Source organism: Cynocephalus volans, chromosome 12, assembly GCF_027409185.1.
Source record: "Cynocephalus volans isolate mCynVol1 chromosome 12, mCynVol1.pri, whole genome shotgun sequence".
In the NCBI taxonomy this organism is placed as follows: domain Eukaryota; kingdom Metazoa; phylum Chordata; class Mammalia; order Dermoptera; family Cynocephalidae; genus Cynocephalus; species Cynocephalus volans.
This window is the reverse complement of record NC_084471.1, coordinates 69613177-69634546: the sequence shown is the minus strand read 5'-3', so window position 1 is coordinate 69634546 and position 21370 is coordinate 69613177. Positions and strand designations below refer to the sequence as shown.

The 21370-nt window shown below is 39.6% G+C and overlaps 1 protein-coding gene across 1 annotated transcript in view; it reads right to left on the bottom strand.

The window, feature by feature from the left end:
- Positions 1-2272: 2272 nt before the first annotated feature.
- Positions 2273-21370, bottom strand: part of LIMA1 (LIM domain and actin binding 1) — a 33268-nt gene continuing 14170 nt past the window's right edge. Inside the window, exons 4-8 of the mRNA XM_063075358.1 lie at positions 19813-19920; positions 15690-15747; positions 13669-13778; positions 6189-6322; positions 2273-4420 (exon numbers count right to left, since the gene is read on the bottom strand). Coding sequence (XP_062931428.1) covers positions 3415-4420; positions 6189-6322; positions 13669-13778; positions 15690-15747; positions 19813-19920 — 1416 coding nt within the window. The 3' untranslated portion in view covers positions 2273-3414. The remainder of the gene's footprint in view (positions 4421-6188; positions 6323-13668; positions 13779-15689; positions 15748-19812; positions 19921-21370) is intronic.

Sequence of the window (21370 nt, the reverse complement as noted above, 5' to 3'; positions counted from 1 at the left end):
CTCAGAGTTTTTGTTTGTTTGTTTGTCTGGCATCTGGCCAGTACAAGGATGTGAATCCATGACCTTGGAGTTGTAAGGCTACACTCCAACTGAGCTAACTGGCCAGCCTTTAGCTTGGTGTTTCTTAAGGTTTAGGTGCATCTACTCAGACATTGGCTTGTCCCATCTCCCACATGGAGAGTTTAAGTTTTCTGGACCTGCAACCAGAAATTCTGATTTCAGGAGGTTGGGGGTAGGGCTCATGAATTTGCATTTCTTATTTCTAACATACTCACAGGTGATGACACTGCTGCTGTTTTGAGAACCACTGCCTGCAGACATTCTCATCCAAACCCAGTGATAGTTTAATGGTAACTATCCTATATTCAAAATACATTTTAAAAGACTCCCTCCCACCCCTCACTCACCCTCTTGTCCCATGGGAATTTATTTATTTATTTTTTTGTCTTTTTCGTGACCTGCACTCAGCCAGTGAGTGCACCAGCCATTCCTATAGAGGATCCGAACCCGTGGTGGGAGCGTCGCGGCTCTCCCAGCGCTGCACTCTCCCGAGTGCACCATGGGCTCGGCCCGTCCCATCGGAATTTAAATCAGAGCCCCAAGGAACAGAAAACATGATGCTAACTTGGCATGCAGGAACCAGGACACAATAATCTTGTTCTGAAACCCTATTCATGATTCTATCCCCAGAAAAACATACTTGTACAATTTCTCAACCTCTTGGCTGTTTGAAAACATACTGGTGGGCTGGCCAGTTAGCTCAGTTGGTTAGAGTGCCACCTTGTAACACCAAGGTCTAGGGTTTGGATCTCTGTCCTGGCTAGCTGCCAAAAAAAAAAAAAAGAAAAAGAAAAAATGTATTGGTAATGACATGTGTGATAAAAGCAAATGTGGTGCAGCTTTCACTTTGGCCAGGAATGATCCGACCAGCAAGCTGCTGGAACCAAGTTGGCCCTGAAGCAGTCATAAGCAGTTTCCTCAGCCATTTCAAGTGCAAGTTGGCCCCTTTTCCTCCTTCACAAAAGGAAAAACTCACATCATGCTATTGTCACCACTGACATACCAACTCTCTATTTAGAGAGCTGAAAGAACAATTAATTTTTGTTTAGCTTTGGGTTTTTTGTTTTCTAAGAATGATTATTATCTGTCCATTCTTTTGAAAAGGACATCCTTTTATTATATTGAATCTGGAACTACTACTCATTTTCTACTTTCTGTGCCTATAATGATATGTCTATCTCAGCCCTTGAAAAGCCCAGAAAAGGGTTCTTCTAAGGGTAATCTCTGCCCCCAAGTACCTAAGATATGGTGACATACTCAACTGATATCCATAGGCACTCAAGACTTTTTGCATAAAGTCAGTGCATCTAGTGAGTCCCACGTGGATGGGTTAGAGCAGGGAACAGTCACACAGTAAAGGTGGCTAAAGTCAGATCAGGATTGGATATTTTATGAATGTTGGTAGGGGCTTCTGGATTAATTGTTCAGTGAACAAGGGTTTTTAAATTACTCCGGCCCAGGGTTGGAGCAAGAACAGAAAGTGGTATCCTACCAACCACTCAGAAGACCAGGCAAGACTCTGGAGTACACCATGACCTTGGAAAATGAACTTGATGACTAAAAAGCATGCCTATCTCTGGAAACACACATTTCCACCTTACCATTAACAAACAAACAAACAAATAAAATCTTTAATAACTGGGGCAGTTGCTACAGTCAAGGAAATCAAACAACCAGAAATGCCTCTGCCCAAGAGTGGAAACAAGTCCGTTTTCAGAAGAGGCATTTTGAAATTCCATTTAGCCTGTTAGGCATGATTATAAGGTTAATTATTAAATGTTGAGTACAATAAACAATAAAAACCACCACTGGATTTTGAATTGGTAAAACAAACAGCTTATTTTGAATGCACACACTAATTCTCTTGCCAAGTTGCCTGCAATTTTCCAGAATTTTTTCTGAAAGCCCACGATCAGCCCAACACCACCACCTCGTGGTGAGATACATTCATAGCCCTTCTCTTCACCTAAAACACATCACAGTAGTCCCATTTGTCTTTTGTTCCCAAACTGAGACTGTGACAATGTAAAGAAATAATGAAAAAAGAATACTGAAAAGTAAAAATGTAAATTAAAAGCTTTATTGAATAAAAATGCTTCAGACTAAGCAAAGATGTTAAGAAAGCAGAATATTTTACATCTGTAAAAAATATTAGAGCTAAATCTCTAAGTGCAGAACAAAGAAAAAAGCCTATAACTAAAAACACCTCTCCCTTCCATACATACAGTTTGGAATATCAATTATGTACAACAAATGTACTCGTGTTTAAAATGTTCCAAAGCTTTAAAACCAGAAAGCCATTCCAAGAAAAAGGCCTATAGTTGGTTTAATTTCACCCTGGGAATACTCTGCCATAAAAATCAATACATTTCAGAGCTGATAAGTATTTAAAAATTAGTGTCTAAGAAAGGGGGCATCAGAAGTGGAATACAAGGTCTGACTGAGCTCAAGTGATTTAAGGCGGTTCTTTCTATTATTCCTCCTGTAAACTCCTTAATTTGCTCTAATATGTAGCATGATGAACAGTGATCCAAAAGATCTTACAGAAGTAGTGTAGCTTTCAGTAAATTAGGAGTAGCACAGATACCACCAGAAAAGAAAGCAATCACTTGGAGTATAGGCAAACTCATTGGCAATATACCATAGCTTATTTGGGAGATGGTGGATCTCTCCAAGCACCAAAGCATGTGGGATGCTTCTTAATTGCCTCAAAAGGTGCTCTGAAAAGATGGCTGTATTATATCTCAATAATTCAGTTCAGGATATAGTTTAGAGAGCAGAATGCAAAGCAATAAATTCCCCATATATATCAGAGTTAGGAAAATTAAACTGAATTTTTTAAAAAGACTAAATATTTGATCTCGTAACAAACGAATACTAAAACATTAAACTGATATTCATCTAAAAATATACAAACTGTGCCCTTTCTACCAAAGTGCATTTAGTCTTGTTGAGGCCCCTAAATCCCTTCTGTATGTACTCTAATTCCACAATTCTATTTGTTGTGTAACAACGTACTACTAATCATCTATCTACTTTAATGCCTTTTGGGAATACAGTCGAACCTGGACTGCATCGGCTGGAATATTTTCCCACTTATAAAGACCTTAAAGCACTTATGCTTATCATTACTGCTAAGAGGGAGGATTTAAGAATAGTTATCTCTAGCATTTAGAACTGGTTCACTTAAGCTACAGTATGGGGTTTTTTTTTTGAGGCAGGAACTCTTTTCCAAAGTTACTTCCACATAAATTACAGTTCATGCTAACACCTGTTTATGTGCACCACTTTAATAAAGGGCAGTGGCTCACTAACACTAACATTAATTTAAGGCCCCAGCATCATTACAATCTGTTACTCTTCATCCTCATCCTCATCATAGTACCGATTTCTCTTTATCTGTTCTTCTACAGACAGCTCTTTGACTACTTCTCCCTCCCAGAATCCCACATCCTGGGATTTCTGATTCTGAGTAGTGAGCTCTTTAGTGGAGGTGTTGTCTAACAAGCTGGACCAATTTGGAGACTTGGGTTCTAGTGGAGACTGCTGTTTGAGGAAGTTGCCATCATCTTCATCTAAGTTTGCATCATTTTCTACAAGATTCTCACCCCCCATCTCAAAACTATGAACTTCCTTACTTCTCCCTGCCTCCCCTCCTTTAGATTCCTTATTTTGCCAGATTGTTTCTCCCACACTTCCATTCTTCTCGAAGCCCTTGGCATTTTCCAGCTGTTTCCTTTCTGTAACTACTCCTCCAGCAAGCTCCTCGCTCTGCTCTGACATGCTCCAGCCTTTCCTGATAGGTGAGGTCAAAGCTTTTGGGCTCTTGACAGAAGTGGTTCGAAATGAAGCTGCTACAGTGAATGGGCGGCTTCTTTCCTTCAGAGAAGAAGATCGTCTTAGCTTCTTCAGATCCAGATCTACGTCCTCAGGGGCTTCAGGCTTGCTGATTTCATCCTCAGGAGGCCATTTGGGCTTAGACACTTTGATCCCTTCCTCCAAAGCACTTCCTGAACCACCGAATTCAGTTGGGGGTGGCCAGGCGATCCTCAGCTTCTTGGTTTCAGCGGGTTTGTCTTCCTTTTCCCGCTGAGAGGAGGCCTTGGCTTCCATACTTGCAGTCAGCACACCCACCTTAGCAATGGGGGCATCTTCTACCCCTGGGCTCTCAGGGGTCTCCCCTGCATTTGGCAGCTGGACTGGTCTCTCCAGAGTTTCTTCATTTTCACTTTTGCTTGCCCACAGATCCTTGTGAGGTCTGTACCCAAAGCCTTCATCATAGTTGCCTTTAGATTTAAAGAGTTGATTGAAGTGAGGCTTACAATAGATTCTCCCGTGTAAAGATGCATATGTTCCTAGGCTGTCATTAAATAAAAGCACAAAGTTAGCACATCTTCATACTCTCATTTACACCAGCAGGCTAAAATCTGGCAATTCCAGTATTTTCAGAAGATGCTAAATGAGGAAAATATCTTTAAAATCACATCAATGACCTAGGATTCCCTACCCCCTTTTAGGCACATTTGTTTTCTTATCCTTACACAAAATATACTCATTTCCAAGAATGAACCTTCACAAGTCATTCTTCCACCTGGTATGTGCTCCACATTTTTGAATGATTTCACTCTTTATGTGTCAAAACTGTTTTAAAAATTACTTTTTCCAGGACGTCTTCCCTAGGTAATCCTACCAAGCTCTGATCACTCATACATTTCCTCAGTATTTATAACCTGTAACTACTTATAATGATACTCTTGTAAAAAGCTGAATCTTCTTCCTCCTAGTTGCACATTTGTGGTACAGTCTAAAAGAACCACTCTACAGGAATGGGTATAATGCTCTGCAAACGCTTGACACTCAATAGCTGCTACTGACCAAATAAAAGTAAGCTATGGATATAGGAGAAGGGTGAGCAGTAGCTAGAAGGTAGGTCCTCCTTAATGTCAGTGCTGGACAAGCCTTTAAATTTGGTGTCTCGGGCCGGCCCATGGCTCACTTGGTAGAGTGCGGTGCTGAGAACACCAAGGCCTCGGGTTCGGATCCCATATACGGATGGCCGGTTCGCTCACTGGCTGAGCGTGGTGCTGACAACACCAAGTCAAGGGTTAAGATCCCCTTACCGGTCATCTTTTTAAAAAAAAAATAATAATAAAAAAATAAAATAAAATAAATTTGGTGTCTCTTGTGGGGTAACAAATCATAAAGGGGATTTACACAACAGCATTTTCACAAAAGAAATAATGTACTTTGGAGAAAAATTAATATTGTGGGCAGAAGAAGAATTAATGGGAATTACAGAGGCACATTTTGGCTCAATATGAGACACTTGCCTAGCTAGAGCTATGTAACGCTGCAACTAGCTGTAGCAAGGTATCTAAAAGTGTCATGCAGATGTCAGCACATCTTTCAAGAGTTTTTTTGTTTTGCTTTGTTTTTGTTTTCTTTTGGCAGCTGGATGGTATGGAGATATGAATCAAGAGTATTTTAGAAAGGATGCTTGCTCTAGAAGGAAAGCAGGAAAGAGTGACATCTTGATTTCTTCCTCCTCTAAGACTCTGATTAAAATGAGTTACAATGGAATAGTTTCTCACTTTGTCACATTTATATCCATACTTTGAGTTACTTGGAAGAAATGATACATAATAATTATTTCTTCAGAGGTAAATAAAATGGAATAACATTGAGAAAAATACATGCTCTCCAGGGCCATTATTGCTATTATTACCATTTATATAGTGCTTAGGACACTTTGAAGTAAAGGCTTGGGCAAGTAACCTCTTGAGATTTCTTATCATTATGATTCTACGATACTAAGGGAAAACATCCTACTATATTAGGTCACAGGGGGTTTTACCTGCAATACATATTATTTAAGCTTCAGCCCTGACATGTAAATTAACATATATATATATATATATATATATATATATATATATATTTATATACCAAGAAGTTCCAAAGCCATTATCATTTTATAAGAAAGATTTGTCACTGAACGGTGCTTTTCAATTTATTAGACTTCATCAGAACACCATTAGCACAATAGCTTTTAGTACCAGTGCTCTAAAAGCCAAAGACTCCCTCTGGAGCTCCAAATATATAGAGATGCTTGTTTTGGTCTGGCTTACCTAAGTTTGTTGTTGCAATAAGAGCAACGGAAGCAACTGATGTGAAACACCTGCTGGTTAGCCAAGAGACGTTCCATCGGGTAGACTGTCTTCTGACATTCCACGCAGGTCTCTCTTGCAGGTGCCTGAAATTTCTAGAAAAAAGAAAATGACATTTTTAACTAGCATAGGCAGTGATGACTTAGTACTCTGCTAAGATGGGCCCTAGGATTTACTTTATCTAAGGGCTCCCTTAACTGGCCAGTCAATTCTCATAGGAACACTAAACCTGCTACAATTCTATCAGCTGACTCTTTGAAGCCAAGAGGCTCTCCTGAATTCCTTTCTCAAATGTCTAGCTGCCCTAAGTGTAGCAGCCACTAAGGACAGGTGGAGCAAGGGCTGGACTGCAGAGAAAGGCTTAGAAAAGCCACCGCAAACACACACACACATACACACACACAAAGTACAAACAAAATCTTAGGAGTAGGGGACTGGTGGGGGTGGGGAGGCAGGGACTGGAAGAAAATATCATTACACACAAAACAAGTTTGATTCAAGTGCCAAGTAAAATCAGGACAGACTATTATAAGAACAAATTCTTAAGGGGATAATTTCAAGGAGAGGAGGAATATTTGGCTTTGGGAATTAGGAAAAGACATTTCAGTAAAGCATCTTATTTCCGTCTGCTTATAATCTTGACTTGCTCAATCAACTAGATATAATATTTTTAAACAAGTCAAAACTGATGCTCAAATAGAACAATTAATAAGAGACACAAACCATTCTACTAGGACTCCAGAAGGAAGCATAGTGCAATAAGGCTATAGGTTCTATAATATTTCTCAAAACCAATGAAGAATAAAACTAAAGCAGTGGGGAATGCTGTAGTTAATGCAGTAGTTAATGACTGGGAATTTATGAACTGTTAGTAAAGTGTAGAACAAGGGTGGTCACAGCAGTTCTACCTGGTAAACTCAATCCTAAAGAATATAAAATAGTTGGTACTCTAGCACTGATAAGAACCAGAACTCCAAAAATATTAGAAGTTTTTACATGTTAAGAAATGGTTTTGGGCCAGCCCGTGGCTCACTCAGGAGAGTGTGGTGCTGATAACACCAAAGCCACGGGTTCAGATCCCATATAGGGATGGCTGGTTGCTCACTGGGTGAGCGTGGTGCTGACAACACCAAGTCAAGGGTTAAGATCCCCTTACCGGTCATCTTTAAAAAAAAAAAAAAAAAAAGAAATGGTTTTATGGCTACTAATGGGAGGGGAGGGGGGATAAGAAGTCCCAAGGTGTATGTAACTCTTGACTTGCCCCAACATAAACACCTCAACCAGTAGATGCAGGAGGCAGCTTAGATGGCCAGGAAGCTCTCACTGGCACCTAGGAGGCCTCCCATGCTACCAAGAAAGCTTGGGCTCCCAACAGAAAACACATGGTGGTGAATAACATAAAGCAATCCCAAGGCCCAGGACCTGAATGGTTAAGCCTTAAACCAGGTTATGGGTAAGATAGAATTTTAATTTAAAAACCTGAAAATAGGCCCATAAAAATTCAGAGGGCTGGCTGGTTAGCTCACTCAGAGCATGGTGCTGATAACACCAAGGTCAACTGTTTGGATCCCTGTACTGGCCAGCAACCAAAAAAGAAAAAAAAAAAAAAAAATTCAGACTGCTGGTTCACTTGCACATAATTCACTAGGAGGTTAAGGAAAAAAATAGGGATGGTTTTCCAATCCCTATTGGAGATTTGGGCAGGAAATGAGAGTAGAAAATGAGCATATAATGGGAGTAAAGGGAGAGATCTGTAAAAGGTAGTTTAATAAAATAGTGGTGAAATCCCAAATAGTACCCTCCTTCATTCTACGGGTTGAGTCCTAAAAGAAAATTTAAAGAATCAAAAAATCACAGGCTACAACCTAGTTTACTAAGCAGAAGGAAGATACTTAAATATGACCAAATGTTATTGTATTGAATACAATTGGAAGTAATTAAGGCATTTGGACAGAGCTCAGAATTTTTTTTGGTGGTTGACTGGTACAGGGATCCAAACCCTTGACCTTGATGTTACAAGGTCTAACCAACTGAGCTAACCGGCCAGCCCTGTATATGGACACTTCTAATAAGATAGAACATAAATGGAGATGTCTTTGCATAGTTTTAACTAGGTTTTCTCTAAAAATGTCCAGGTCCTTGTCTAGCAACCAGGAGATACATTAAAACGCAGGATAAAATGTGGGTATAATAGTACAATTGAAGCCACTGGAGAGAGCCTGTATAAATCACAAGTCACATAATGTAAAGGTAATAGGACAAATGTCTTTATCAGATTAAAAATCTTTTTTAGTTGCAGAGAGGGGAGACTGTATGTTTATACCTGAAATAGATTGAGGAGAGTAAGTACTCATTCTGGCCAGCACAGAGCAGGCGATGGAAACTTCACATATTAAAAGAGGAAATGGATATCATTCTGCTAAAGGGGAATGGAGGGACGTAGAGCACGCCTCCTTTACAAACACACCAAGGGTAAGAACACACTGTAGGAGAAGGGTGCAGCCCAGTGAACAGAAAAGAGAACCTGAGAAAAAGCTGAAAGTTGAGCTCACATTAGGAGGAAAGTAGAAGGCAGGAGCAGAAATTAGGTACCGGGAGCAGGAGGCAGAAGCTGGAAGAGACAAACAGGAACCTTCAGTGAATACACAGTATTTGGTATGCCCTGGAGCACTTTACTGTAGCTGAGCTGAAACTCAAGAGGCTCAGATCCAAGAATAAGACTACATGTTCTTTCTTTTTCCAATAACTGCTAATTGTGGCAAAATCAGCCTCACTCGTCTCTACCTGAGGCTGGAACATATCCCAGCTCAGGAGAGAGAGCTTTTATGAGCCTTCACCCAGGCGAGGAGTGTCTCATTAACCATTCTTTAATGTCTTATTACCTCCCACACCTGACCCACAGTGGCTTTCTTTAAAGGTGCCTTCACCCACACGTTAAAAGTCATTCTTCCTCCTTAATGTCAAATTAATAGACTTGCTAGCTCAAACAACTGACTGACCACAAGCTTCTAACTAGCCGGACTTACCAGATTCCCATTATTCCTATTCATTTCTCACACAAACCATTTGTGCAGCAGCTGCCCAAGGGCCCTTATAGTATCATCAAGACAAGAGGATCCCAACATGGTAATAAGCCAAGTCATAGTGGCTGCGGCTGTGTCTTCCCTTTATTTTCTCTGTCCTGGGCTCTCGGCCACTTTTCTGTAATTGCCCCCATGTCTATTCAGGCAACAGGAAGCACAGTCAGTGCCCAAAAATCTCTACCATATCGTAGGCCTGGCATACATCCTCCCATGCCTTCACAGCATGCTCGGACTTGGCACAGCCCTGTTTAAAACACTGCCAATAGGAGAATGCTAGACATTTTTTATCTTTACAATATAGTTTGTTCAGTTAGTAAGAGAAAATATACATATATATATTTTTCTTTCTCCTCCCCCCACCATTTCACTTGTAGAAACCAAAAAGCACCAGGATATCAGGTGCCTCATCGAAGTTTACATAGTCGGTGACAGAACTGGGATTGAAACACAGAACTTCTGACTCACAAACCAAGAGAGCATTTTCTAAGTTGTTATGGAACGTTAAATTCCCATAACCAAAGGAAACTCTCTGGGGAAGGGAGCAGATGCTAAGTCACTATAACACTTTGAACAAACTACAGTCAAATAATTGATATTTATAAACACTGTGTTTTCCATATGAGGGATACTACAGACCTTCTGCTGATGAGAATCTACTTAAAGCTATTTTTCCAACAAATTTGCACGGCTTCCTCTACATTCTTTCACGTTCTTATTTTACATATATTTTTTGGTTTAACAAAGGCCTCAGTTGGGGTGTATATGTGGGCAGGAGGAAGCAGCCAGCAACAGGCAGTGAAGCTAGCTGGCCTTTAGATATAGTGAAATCAGAAGAAAATTCTGTATTGATGTCAGGCCTCCATTCCTCAGACAGAACACAAAATGCCTTTCATTGCCTTTCCAATTTGTGCAAAATATCTAGGTAATGAAACTCAAATTCTTAACCACAAAGTCAATGGCTGGGCTGGCTTTGTGCAACCTTAACCCTTCCCCTGGCTTTCTATGAAATTCTCTGTGAAAGCATTTTGGGGAATATTCCTATCTTACATAGACTGCTCTACACATAGAGGAAAGGTCAGTGCTCTGAGATAGCAGTAATAAGCAGATAGTGAGAAAAGATTTTAGATGCCCTTCTAGCATAATCCTGACAGCTTTGCAAAATAGCATAAAAACTCCTGCCCTGTCCTCAGGGGCAGAGGCAGCTGGCAGGGCACCAAGAGGGGCATGGCAATGCATGTCCTCTCATGCAGTCTGCCATGTCTTCTCTCCACATCCATCAGCAGAACCAGTCGAGGGAGCCTGGGACTGGGCTGTACTGGACACAGTTTGGGCAAGCGGGTGTATCCCAGGGCCAGTCACATCTCCTTGCCTTTTCCTCCCCTCTTCTTCCCTCTGGGAACCTTTACGGGATGATTTCTTTCAAATAGAAGGACATAAAGCTTAAGAAATCTCTGAGTCTCCATTTTTTTCCCCCTTTTTCCAACTTTATTGAGGTATAGTTGACAACTAAAAACCTCTAAGTATCTTGAAGTAGAAAGGGCCTAATCCTTCTCAAAGGGTCCACTGAGCTCTGCTCTCATAGTACCATTTTTCAGAATGAACCTGCAACTTCAGCTTCACTGGCACCAAGTCTCATTACCTGAACTATGTGGCCAGTGTTCAAAGTGTTATATAAAATCCTTACTTTTACTGACCTGTATGAGGTTTTTTTATTTTTTTATTTTTTACTTTATTAAGCTAAAAATTGAAATGAGTTGAGTCTCTTAGATGTCCTATTTTCAATAACAGGCACTAAGGAACAGTTTTTTATAGGATGTGTGGGACTCAAAAATCTATTCTGAGTGAACAAGTTTATTTTTAGCTGTATGTAATTTCCCAAAGTAGAAAAGTCACTTCTGCTGCATAGTCTATTGCCACAAGGCTAGTCACGACAGCAGGTCTTCCTATAAACATTAACTAAACTATCTATATACTTGCCTGCAGACTGTAAAGGGGAACTTTGAGGAAGAGAAGATACATTGCCCTTAGATAAAAGTGGAGATGTAATTGGGTCCCACCCAAGCTCTGTACATAATGACCATTTGAGCTTTGACTACAGGCAAACACAGGGAGCTGGGCTAGTTAACTCTAGTCTTTATATAATGTTCAAAACCTGAGGTGTATGTCTGTGCAGGCAAGACTGTCTGGATTCTACTGCTGAGTGATGAGGGCCAAAGGAGTAGGTATGGATCTGAGGCAGGTGCACAGAAGGCTTTATCTCTGTCTCCTCTCGCTAGTGTGCCAAGGAAGACCTAAGTGAGGTGTGTCCCTTCACACATCACTCATCAGCTCAGACCCTGGACTTTGAATCACGAGGCATCTCAACCCAGTACAGGATCAGTCCAAACCAGTACAAGGAGGTCTGGCCTAGCAGCTGGGGAGGGAAGCAAGACTGAGTTGAGAATTCAAATATTCTTAAGAATTCAAATACTCTCCAGGAACATATTTTAGTTCTTAGGTTAGCCAGGGAACTTCCCCAGGTCCTTCAATCATACAAAATCCGTGACCGAGTCAGATTTGCTAGCTGTTCTTGATCCAGAAACAGCCTAAGGACTCACATCTAGGCAGGGTTGTTGTTGGAAAGTAACCCCGTGGCATTTACTACTTTGTTGGTCTCTAGATATTGGAAAAAGAAAGTGCTGACAACAGCATGAGCAGATCTTCCAGGTCAGAAGAGAGTTGTGTTGAATACATGTGCAGATTCAATCACCATAACTCAGTTCTTTCTTCTTGTATTTGCCTTCTCCTGATACTTTCTTCACCTTTTGTTCCTTTTCAGTAAGCTTTATTTTCCTCATAAATCTCAGCTTCTTTAAAATTTCCATTTTTATCTTTTTCACCCCTCCCCCTTTTAATCCATCCTTTAAAACCTAGACTCTCCCCTTTCCTCCTTTTGTTCCAAAACCTCACCTACATCCTCTTCTCTTCATCCTTTTTGCACACTAAAACTTTCATCAAAGGACCAATCACGTACACAGATAAGAGACATAAGCATAGCAGATATGTGCATGAGGTTGGGGTAGCACGAACCGCCTTAAAACTAATTCTATGTATTGAATTTTTCTCAGAAGCTAAAACTTTTGAAACAAAACCCAGCTAGTTAAGAGAATACCAGAGGAGAAAGACACTAAAGAAGTATGGGTATCTTTGGTTATTAATAAAAATGGATGAAGTAGAACTGCATGAGCAAAGCATTCAATTAAAACAAATCAGTTAAGGACCAGCCCGTGGCTCACTCGGGAGAGTGTGGTGCTGATAACACCAAGTCAAGGGTTAAGGGCCGGCCCGTGGCTCACTCGGGAGAGTGTGGTGCTGATAACACCAAGGCCACGGGTTCGGATCCCATATAGGGATGGCCGGTTGCTCACTGGGTGAGCGTGGTGCTGACAAGTCAAGGGTTAAGATCCCCTTACCGGTCATCCTTTAAAAAAATGAAAAATTTAAAAAATTAAAAATAAAAATAAAAATGCTAACGACCAATAAGGTTATGGTCAAGCTCCTCAGACCAGGGATCCACCATCTTTAAGGTGACATTGAATGTCTCCATCCATCGTGCTGATTTTTAGTTTAACAGACTTGTATTTCCCATTTTGTGGGCTCTCACCCATTTACAGATTCATGAACTTGGGATATTAAAAAAAAAAAGTTTAAATTATTTTATTTAACTTCAGGTTTGCTTAAACAAATGAATTTTCCAGATTTCAAACAGAGTCCTTAGTGAGGCTTCCCCCTCTTGGCCTGAACACTTGAGCCGAAGAAGCAGGATTTCCAGGGAAGTGATTGACTTCAATGTGCCCTTACTTGGCATTATCATCCTCAGGAAAGCAAAAACAAGTTATAACCAACACTTTGATAAAAGGTGCTTCTAACAAAATAAACTTGCTTGTTTGGCCTGTTTTCTATAACTTTTGCTAAACACTTTATACACTGTTAGTGTTAAAAAGCTGTCTCCTGCCAGCATTCCTCACCCCGGTATGAATGTGTTTACTCCACACTGTATGTATCCTTCCATCCTCTGTCTGCCTAGATCAGTAAATAAAATCGATGTAATATAATTTATAAGTAACACTGTTGAAACTCTGATCCTAATGGAGGCTGTCACCCACACTTCCCCATCCCCTTCCCATCCCCTTGTGATAGCATTCGTGTGTATTAATGCTGAAGAATTAAATGTTTAAAGAGTTTAAATTTTGAAGGCATTTGCTGTACATAATTGTCCTGAATTACTATAAAGAGTTTACAGGAAAAAAAAAAAAAGGTGCATTTAGCTCTATTAGTAAACCAATGGCTAGAGGTTGAGAGATAAATTACCATCATACCTTCACTGCTTTGGGAGGAGAAGTTTCAGGAAGGCTGGAGGCTCTGGCACCTGGACTTAGTGACTTGGGATGTACAGGCTGCTGGACCTCATTCTTAACCTGAGAGTTACCTGGTTGAGTTACAAAAGGATGACATTTTATAGTATCTCATGAGAAGTCTCAGAAAGGGTTCTTCCAAAAAGCAAAGTTTGAATACTTTCCACTAATGACAGGTCCTTTCAACATCAGGAAAGACACTGCTTTTCTGTTGAAGAATGTTCTAACACTGAAAGTGACACTTCCTAGGTTCTCTCAGGTCCTCTCACAAACAAGGGTCTCAGTTAGGAGGCTTTCTCACCCTTTGTCACACATAGTGGGAATCTAAACCACCCTATATAAAGAACTTTCTGTCCCGTAGCATTTGTCACTTTTTACAGCTGTTTATACACTTTGATGTCTTTTCAGTAGTTAGAACTCCCAGTAACTTCTTCTGTGGTGCTTCGACTGAAATTGGGGGAATGTGAGGGCAGCAATTTCACACTGTGTATGTGCATGTGTGCATGTGTAATGTGACACTGTCTTTTAGATCAGTCTTATAGCAGATATCCATGGATGAAGATTGTGGAGAAGAGTTTTTCTCCATAAAGTTTTCTTCATAATCACTGAAGTGCCAACTGCATGAGTTAATTTCCTGCCAGTGTATTCATCCTGTGGAACTCAGAAGACACACAGAAAAGCCATTTACACAGCTACTAAGGAACCATAAAATAATTCCTTAAAATCTAGAGTTGAATCAACAGTATACTAAAAGATTAAGGCTTATTTTTCAAAATAATGTTTTGCAAACCTAGTCAAAACTCAAGAAGCATTTCCAGTCCAAGCAGAATGGAAGATTCCTGGATTTAAGCAGCAAGAGTTTGGGCCGGCCCGTGGCTCACTCGGGAGAGTGCGGTGCTGATAACACCAAGGCCCCGGGTTCGGATCCCATATACGGATGGCCGGTTCGCTCACTGGCCGAGTGTGGTGCTGACAACACCAAGTCAAGGGTTAAGATCCCCTTACCGGTCATCTTTTAAAAAAAAAAAAAAAAAAAAAAGCAGCAAGAGTTTTTCTCTGAAATTTTAAGGTAGGGTTTCCTAGAAATCTGTTTAACTCATACTTCTACTTTAGTTGTGAAGTTTTCAGTGTCTAGTAAACTAATTAGCCTGGGGAGTAGTGAGAAATCCATATGTATTTTATTTTATTTTACTTATTTTTTTATGACAGCTGGCTGGCTGGTACAGGGATCAAACCCCAGATCTTGGTGTTATCAGCACCACACTCTAACCAACTGAGCTAACCGGCTATCCCCATATGTACTTTAAAATTAATACACTGAAAATCAGAATCAAAAGTGGACACAATAAAGTTAAAACCAAATATTTTTGTCTTTGGGAGAAGTGAGGCTCAAAACGACCTCAAAATAGGATGAAAAGGTGACAAAATTCAGCTCCAGCAGGAAAAGCCCTAGAACCTGGCTAGGGTGTGGACTATGAGACACATTTAGATAAGAAGGGAAAATATTTTTTTAACAGGTTATTCAAATACAAAGATACTTCAAAAAGTTTGCAAAAAAAATAGAATTAAAAGATAATATGAATCTTTCCACAAACTTTGTGAAGTATCCTCATACTTATTCTTTATCCTCATAAATGAATAAAATCCTTCTTGGCCAAATTTCTATTAAAATAAAACTTCAAAATTAGTTTATACTAAAAAGAATTTGGTACAAAAGGTAGGATAAGTTCAATGAGAGAAGCATAGAAAGTATTGTTTGCCTCAAGTTAACTATATTTAATTGAATTTAACTTCTCCCTAAGCCATGAAACATGTGAAGAATATTCAAGCATCAGCTGTTAAAACCCAAGTGGAAGATCTGACCAGATAAATTGTTGGATTTAGTATGTTATTTTCTCAGCACTGATAGTAATGGGAACAGCCCTGAACCAAATACAAAGAGAGAACAAGGACTTCACCCTCCAGATCTAAGAACAAATGCTTACGAGAGTCATCTTCCACAGGGGTGGAACGGACTGCCAAGCTATTCTCAGTTGCAGAAACCTACAAAAAAAAGGGGGAGGGAGGGATTAAGAATCACATTAAAAATAAAAGAGCAAACTGCTGTTAATGCCATAAAAACCTGCTGACTCCAGTCAGTCACTAGCTGCCTGGGGGAAATAACGGGCACCAGAGCAGCTGAGCATTTAAACAAGAGGCAGCAAAATGTTTTTTATGAGGATAATAACATGCCTCTCAATTACAGAGTAACATGAGAAACAGAATGCACTCAACTGCCAAAAGTGTGCATCACCTCCCTTTATAAAAGAATTTCTAAACCATATACTCCCACTCTCAAAAAACAAAGCAAAACGAAACCCTCCATCAAGGAGAGCAAAGCTCTCCACCATATAACCATAACTCACTCCAAGGCAAGATACAGTATTTAAATATAAGAACTATTCTTATTCTTTCATTTTCCTAATTCCTGTTTCCCAGCTAAATGCATTGTGCTGAAACAAGCTTGCCCATACAGAAGACCTGTGGATTGCTATAAAATAAATTTACCTAAAACTAACCTCTAATATTCTCTTCAAGGATAGTTTCTCTTTTAATCCTAGTCTCAAAATGGCAGTGTTTAACAAGATGGCAGATCTTATGTATAGTTGAATATCTTTTTCCTGGAAGCCATCAAATTTAAATAAAAGACCTCTCTACTAGCTCTCTTCCCCCATGCCTTTCTGGTAATCCTCCTTCACACCCAAAACCATGAAGGGTCAACGGGTGACCCAATGTGCACTGTTCATGTAATTTTCCTTCATGCAGATCTCAGGGATTTTATGGGCAATACTGAGTGTTTATATCAGGATGTCTAATGTACTGAATAAATTTACAATGGAAATTAAGTTGTTGGCTGATTGCACCTGAATTTCAGCATGGTCGTTTTTTCCACTGCTCTCTTTTCATTACAGGAATTCTGACACGGCATAAAACAAACCAACATTTATTTATCTATCTATTTATTTATTTATTTAAAAGATGACTGGTAAGGGTATCTTAACCCTTGGCCTGGTGTTGTCAGCACCACATTCAGCCAGTGAGCTAAGTGGCCATCCCTATACAGGATTCGAACCCGTGGCCTTGGTGTCATCAGCACCGCACTCTCCCAAATGAGCCACAGGCCAGCCCAACAGCCAACATTTAATGAGTGTTTACTATGTGCCAGGAATTAGACCAGTCACCTTACATGCATTACTGTATCTAATGACATGAAATAAATTTTCTGAAAGTTGTGCATAGCCATAAAAAGCTCTTCAATTTTTGCTGATTAGTAAGTGCATCCATCCCAGGATGTTCTTCTCTCACCTCTAATTTGGTCACCTTGAACTGTGGGGTAAACTTAATGCCAATGACAATATTACACATAACCAACCAGATGACTTCAATGGAGGAAGAGCCAGGCAGGAGCACGTGAGATTTTGCTCAATCATCTCATTTTAAAGGAAAGCACAAATTCATTGACAAAAGGAGAAAGGGAAGAAAAACACTTTGACAAAATACTCCATTTCAAGCAAGTTTAGTTAGACTTAATGACCTTTTCTAATAAGCTGAGGTTCAAATAGTGCTTAGGTATTAGTTAAGAAAATGTAGGCAAACAGCCAACAGGATAGCTAGGGTTCTGAAAAATTTTCTGAATTTTAAGGGAGCCGAGAATTTATAAATCTGCAGTATGTGCTTGAAGAATATGTACTATCTTTATTCCCTTTCTTCCCCACCCACTCCCCAATTAGTGATTCAGTTGCACTAATGCCCTTTGAGGCTATAATTAAAATGTTCTGATCCTTTAGTTCAGCTCAGAGTTCCAGTTTCAAATCGGCATAATGACAATCAAGAAGGAAACATGAAATTAGATATAGCAACAACCCAAGCATTATTTTCCAGATAATTATTTCCTAAACTATGCCCCTGGGATAAAGACAGGGGGATTTCAATGCTGGGAATATTTTTCTCTTAAAATTTCTTTTTTACAGTACATTGAAAAATTCCAAACATATTTACTCAGATGTTCTTAAGAAATAATCTCCCATTTTTTAATTTACTTTTATACTTTTTGGCAGCTGCCCAGTACAGGATCCAAACCATTGACCTTGGTGTTATAACACTGCACTCTAGACAACTGAACTAACCAGTCAGCCTAATAATCTCCCACTTAAAACATGGGAAAACCAGGTAGTTTAAGAAGAAAACTCGCTTGATACAGGACACATGATCCATGGACTAATGCCTGAGCCCACTGTTGCAAGGATGAATGCAATTTATTTGAAGATATATGACCATGTAACACATGACTGTCAAGTATTCCGTCTTATTATTCCAACAAACATTTGTGATATGTTTTTATAAAATAAAATGATTATATTTTCTAATTTTTTTTCTGTTCTAGTCTGTGAATCAAATTTTGTAGCCATTAATCTGAGACCATTTTTCAGTGTGCCTACTTTGATACAAGTGTGCAGTATTTCTCATGAGTTTCTCTTACTGTTCTGTCAATATACTATACTTTTTAAGGTCTATTCTAATCAAATGAATTTGAGAACTATTGCTTTTAACCCGTGTTAATTATCTCTTCACCTTTTGGAAGAACTGCATCAGAGTATCAATATGTGTGACAGAAGCAATGGCTTTTCTCCAAGATTGATCACTGTAATAATTGGAAAGCCCTTTCTCTTCATCTCACTTAACATATGGTTATCATATTGACCAAAAGACTAAGATTGGCAGAGAACATGATAAATTCATCGGATACAAATATTGTTATTTATTCCGACTAAGCCATTCATCTAATGATTAATGCATAAAAGAATGATCTGCTTAACATTTTTCAGTGGCTTTCCACTGCTGTATGACTACATCCAAACCCTGAAGGGGTAGTGTAGGAAGCTCTTCCAGACCTCACCCTGATTTTCTCCCTCCATGTCTCTCACCACTGCCTACACAAACCTCATGCTCCAGCCAAGCCAATGAACCTGCAATTCCTAAGTAAACCACAATCTCTGTTGTGTCTGCCTGGAACGCCCTCCTTTTTCTTACTCAACCTTCTCCTTATTCACTTGGCCTATGTCCACACATACTTCAAGACTCAGCTCAGACATAACCTTCTTGAGGAAGTCAAGTTAAATGTCTTTAGTTTGAGCTCTGCCTTGGATTGAGTGTCTCCCCAAAACTTGACTCCTACTGTGACAGTGTTAAGAAGGTGGGAAATCCTATTATGGTAATTGAAAGGTGGGGTCTTGAAGAGGTGATTAGATTATGGGACCATGCTATAGTGAATGGATTAAAAATGGTAGTCATGGGTGTGGTTCTGAGGGCTTTAAGAAGAGCACATGAGAGGTTAGTTCTCTCTGCTTCCACCATCTTGCAATGTGAGACCCCTGAGTCACTGTCACCACTACCAAGGCCTTCACCAGCTGTGTTCCCTGGACTTTGGACTTCCCAGCCCCAGCAACTATAAGCAGTAAATGTTGTTTTCTTATAAATTACCCAGTTCCGGGTATTTCGTTATAACAAACAGAAATGGACTAATACAAGCTCTCATGACCCTGTACACCCCACTTCTCACAGCATCTATCACAATGTTTTATGATAGCCACCTATTATTCATCTTTCCTCTACTCTGTTTCCTTGGACATAAAGATCACATGGACTGGTTTGTTTGTCTTTAGTTTTTAAGCTTAGCATTTCATATGCTTAGTATAGTGCCTACCTTTCAAATTACTTTGAAAAAATGAGTTTTTTAAAATAAAATGTGCATTGGAATTAAGAATATACAAGTACTTTGAAGATAATATCTCTAATCAACAGATTTTTAAAAATCACTTTAGCTGTATGCCCTCTGAGCATCTGCTGAGCAAAAGAATTTTCCAGTGAAGGCTCATTATTTGGTCAGCTATAAGTTGCAGAGCTCCCCAACCAAAATTATGTGACCTGCAAAAATGACAATCTGTCCTGGCAGCTGTTACCAAATTCCCAGACACTCTACAGCCTAGAGTTAGAGTTGTTTCTAATTTTAAGCATTTAATTTAGAACACATGCTTCCCTGGCAGCTGGACATCAGACTTTTTAACCCACCTTTTCTCCCTCCTGATGGGAGATGCAGACCTCAGGATCTGGAGGCACATTCTCCTTTTGCTCCAATTTATGAGTTTTAATTTCACCACCACTGGCTTTCAACTCATTCTACAAAATAAGAATAACCTATGAATTTTTTTTAAAATTCTCACCATTCCATCCTCTTCATAGAATATCTATTAAACTTGAAATGTTAAAAAAAAAAAAAATCTTCTAAGAAGCCTTAGCTCAAATCAGCCCCCTAACTCTCACAAGCAAAACCCGTTGACTGGTGAAATGACAAAGCAGCTTTGTGGACACATACCTCAGAGTTAAATATCTGTATGCTAGTCTAAAACTGGACGCTCATTAGAATACAGACACATCAACACAGACACACACAGACCACCCCCAGCATACAACGTTCCTGTGATTCACTCTTCTAGCAGCAGAGCTTGTGGGAATGCAAAGCTTGTGTGTTTTATCAGAAAAGACCATTCTGGAGCAAGGGAAAGGAGATGCCAAGTGCCAATAATTAAGAAAATATACTGACCATATATATAAATGCCCGGCCTGGAAAGAAAGACAGGGATGATGTATACGTATAAAAACTGAAATTATATTTAATGATATCATAAAACAACCTTTTCTGTGGGACTTTCAAAAATGTTTTTCACATAAAATTTGTACACTGTACAAAAGACATACTTTATTCTACTTCTCATAACAGAGCCTCAACATAAAAAAGCATGCATTAATATTGTCATAAGGAATAAACATAATCACATTTTTTTCCTGGCAACAGACACCTGGGGCAGAATGTTAAAATTAACTTATCTACTAGATCTAGAATCAACATAGAAGTAGATGAATATGGACATTTCCTACCTTTAGTCTGCTAGTAATCTAGTATCTTTCTTTTCTCTGTGATTCTTTAGGCATGGAAGAAAACAAACAATTCATGGCCACTAGGCCAATGAAGGGAGTGCGAGTGTGACTGACTGACTCAGGTATGTCATTCCAGATTAAGGCACACATCTCTGGAGGTGCCTCTATGAGGAGCTGGCAGCCAGCAATGCAGAACACAACATTATGCCCAACAACTCATTCCTGACCCCATGTCAAAGCCCCCCCACCAGAACCACTTCCAGAGAGTTTGTGCCTTCTTACAACCATATTCTGTAAGGGGCCTGGGAAATTCTTTTGGGATGAGATAAAATGTACTTTTTACAAGAATTCCTAGACTTTACAACTCTTAAAATCTCCAGAGCACGAGAAATGCAATGCAGAAACTCTATTAGGAGTCTTTTTAGAAAAAAAAAGTCACTGAACAGGTTTTTCCACTTAGGGAGTCACCTGGTCAGAATGTTTGCAGCAGGGCAGCACTGGGAAGCAGCAAAATCCTGTAACAAGAGGGAATTAAGTCTCACAGATTATCTATTTGCTGTATCTCCTGACCTGCCTTCTGAGAGAAATCCAAAGTTGCTCATTTTTCACACTCACAGTGAATAACGAGCCTGTGATGTTCCACTTCCCTATTGATTTACACATAAAATCTCTTCTTAAAACTACAGTGAAA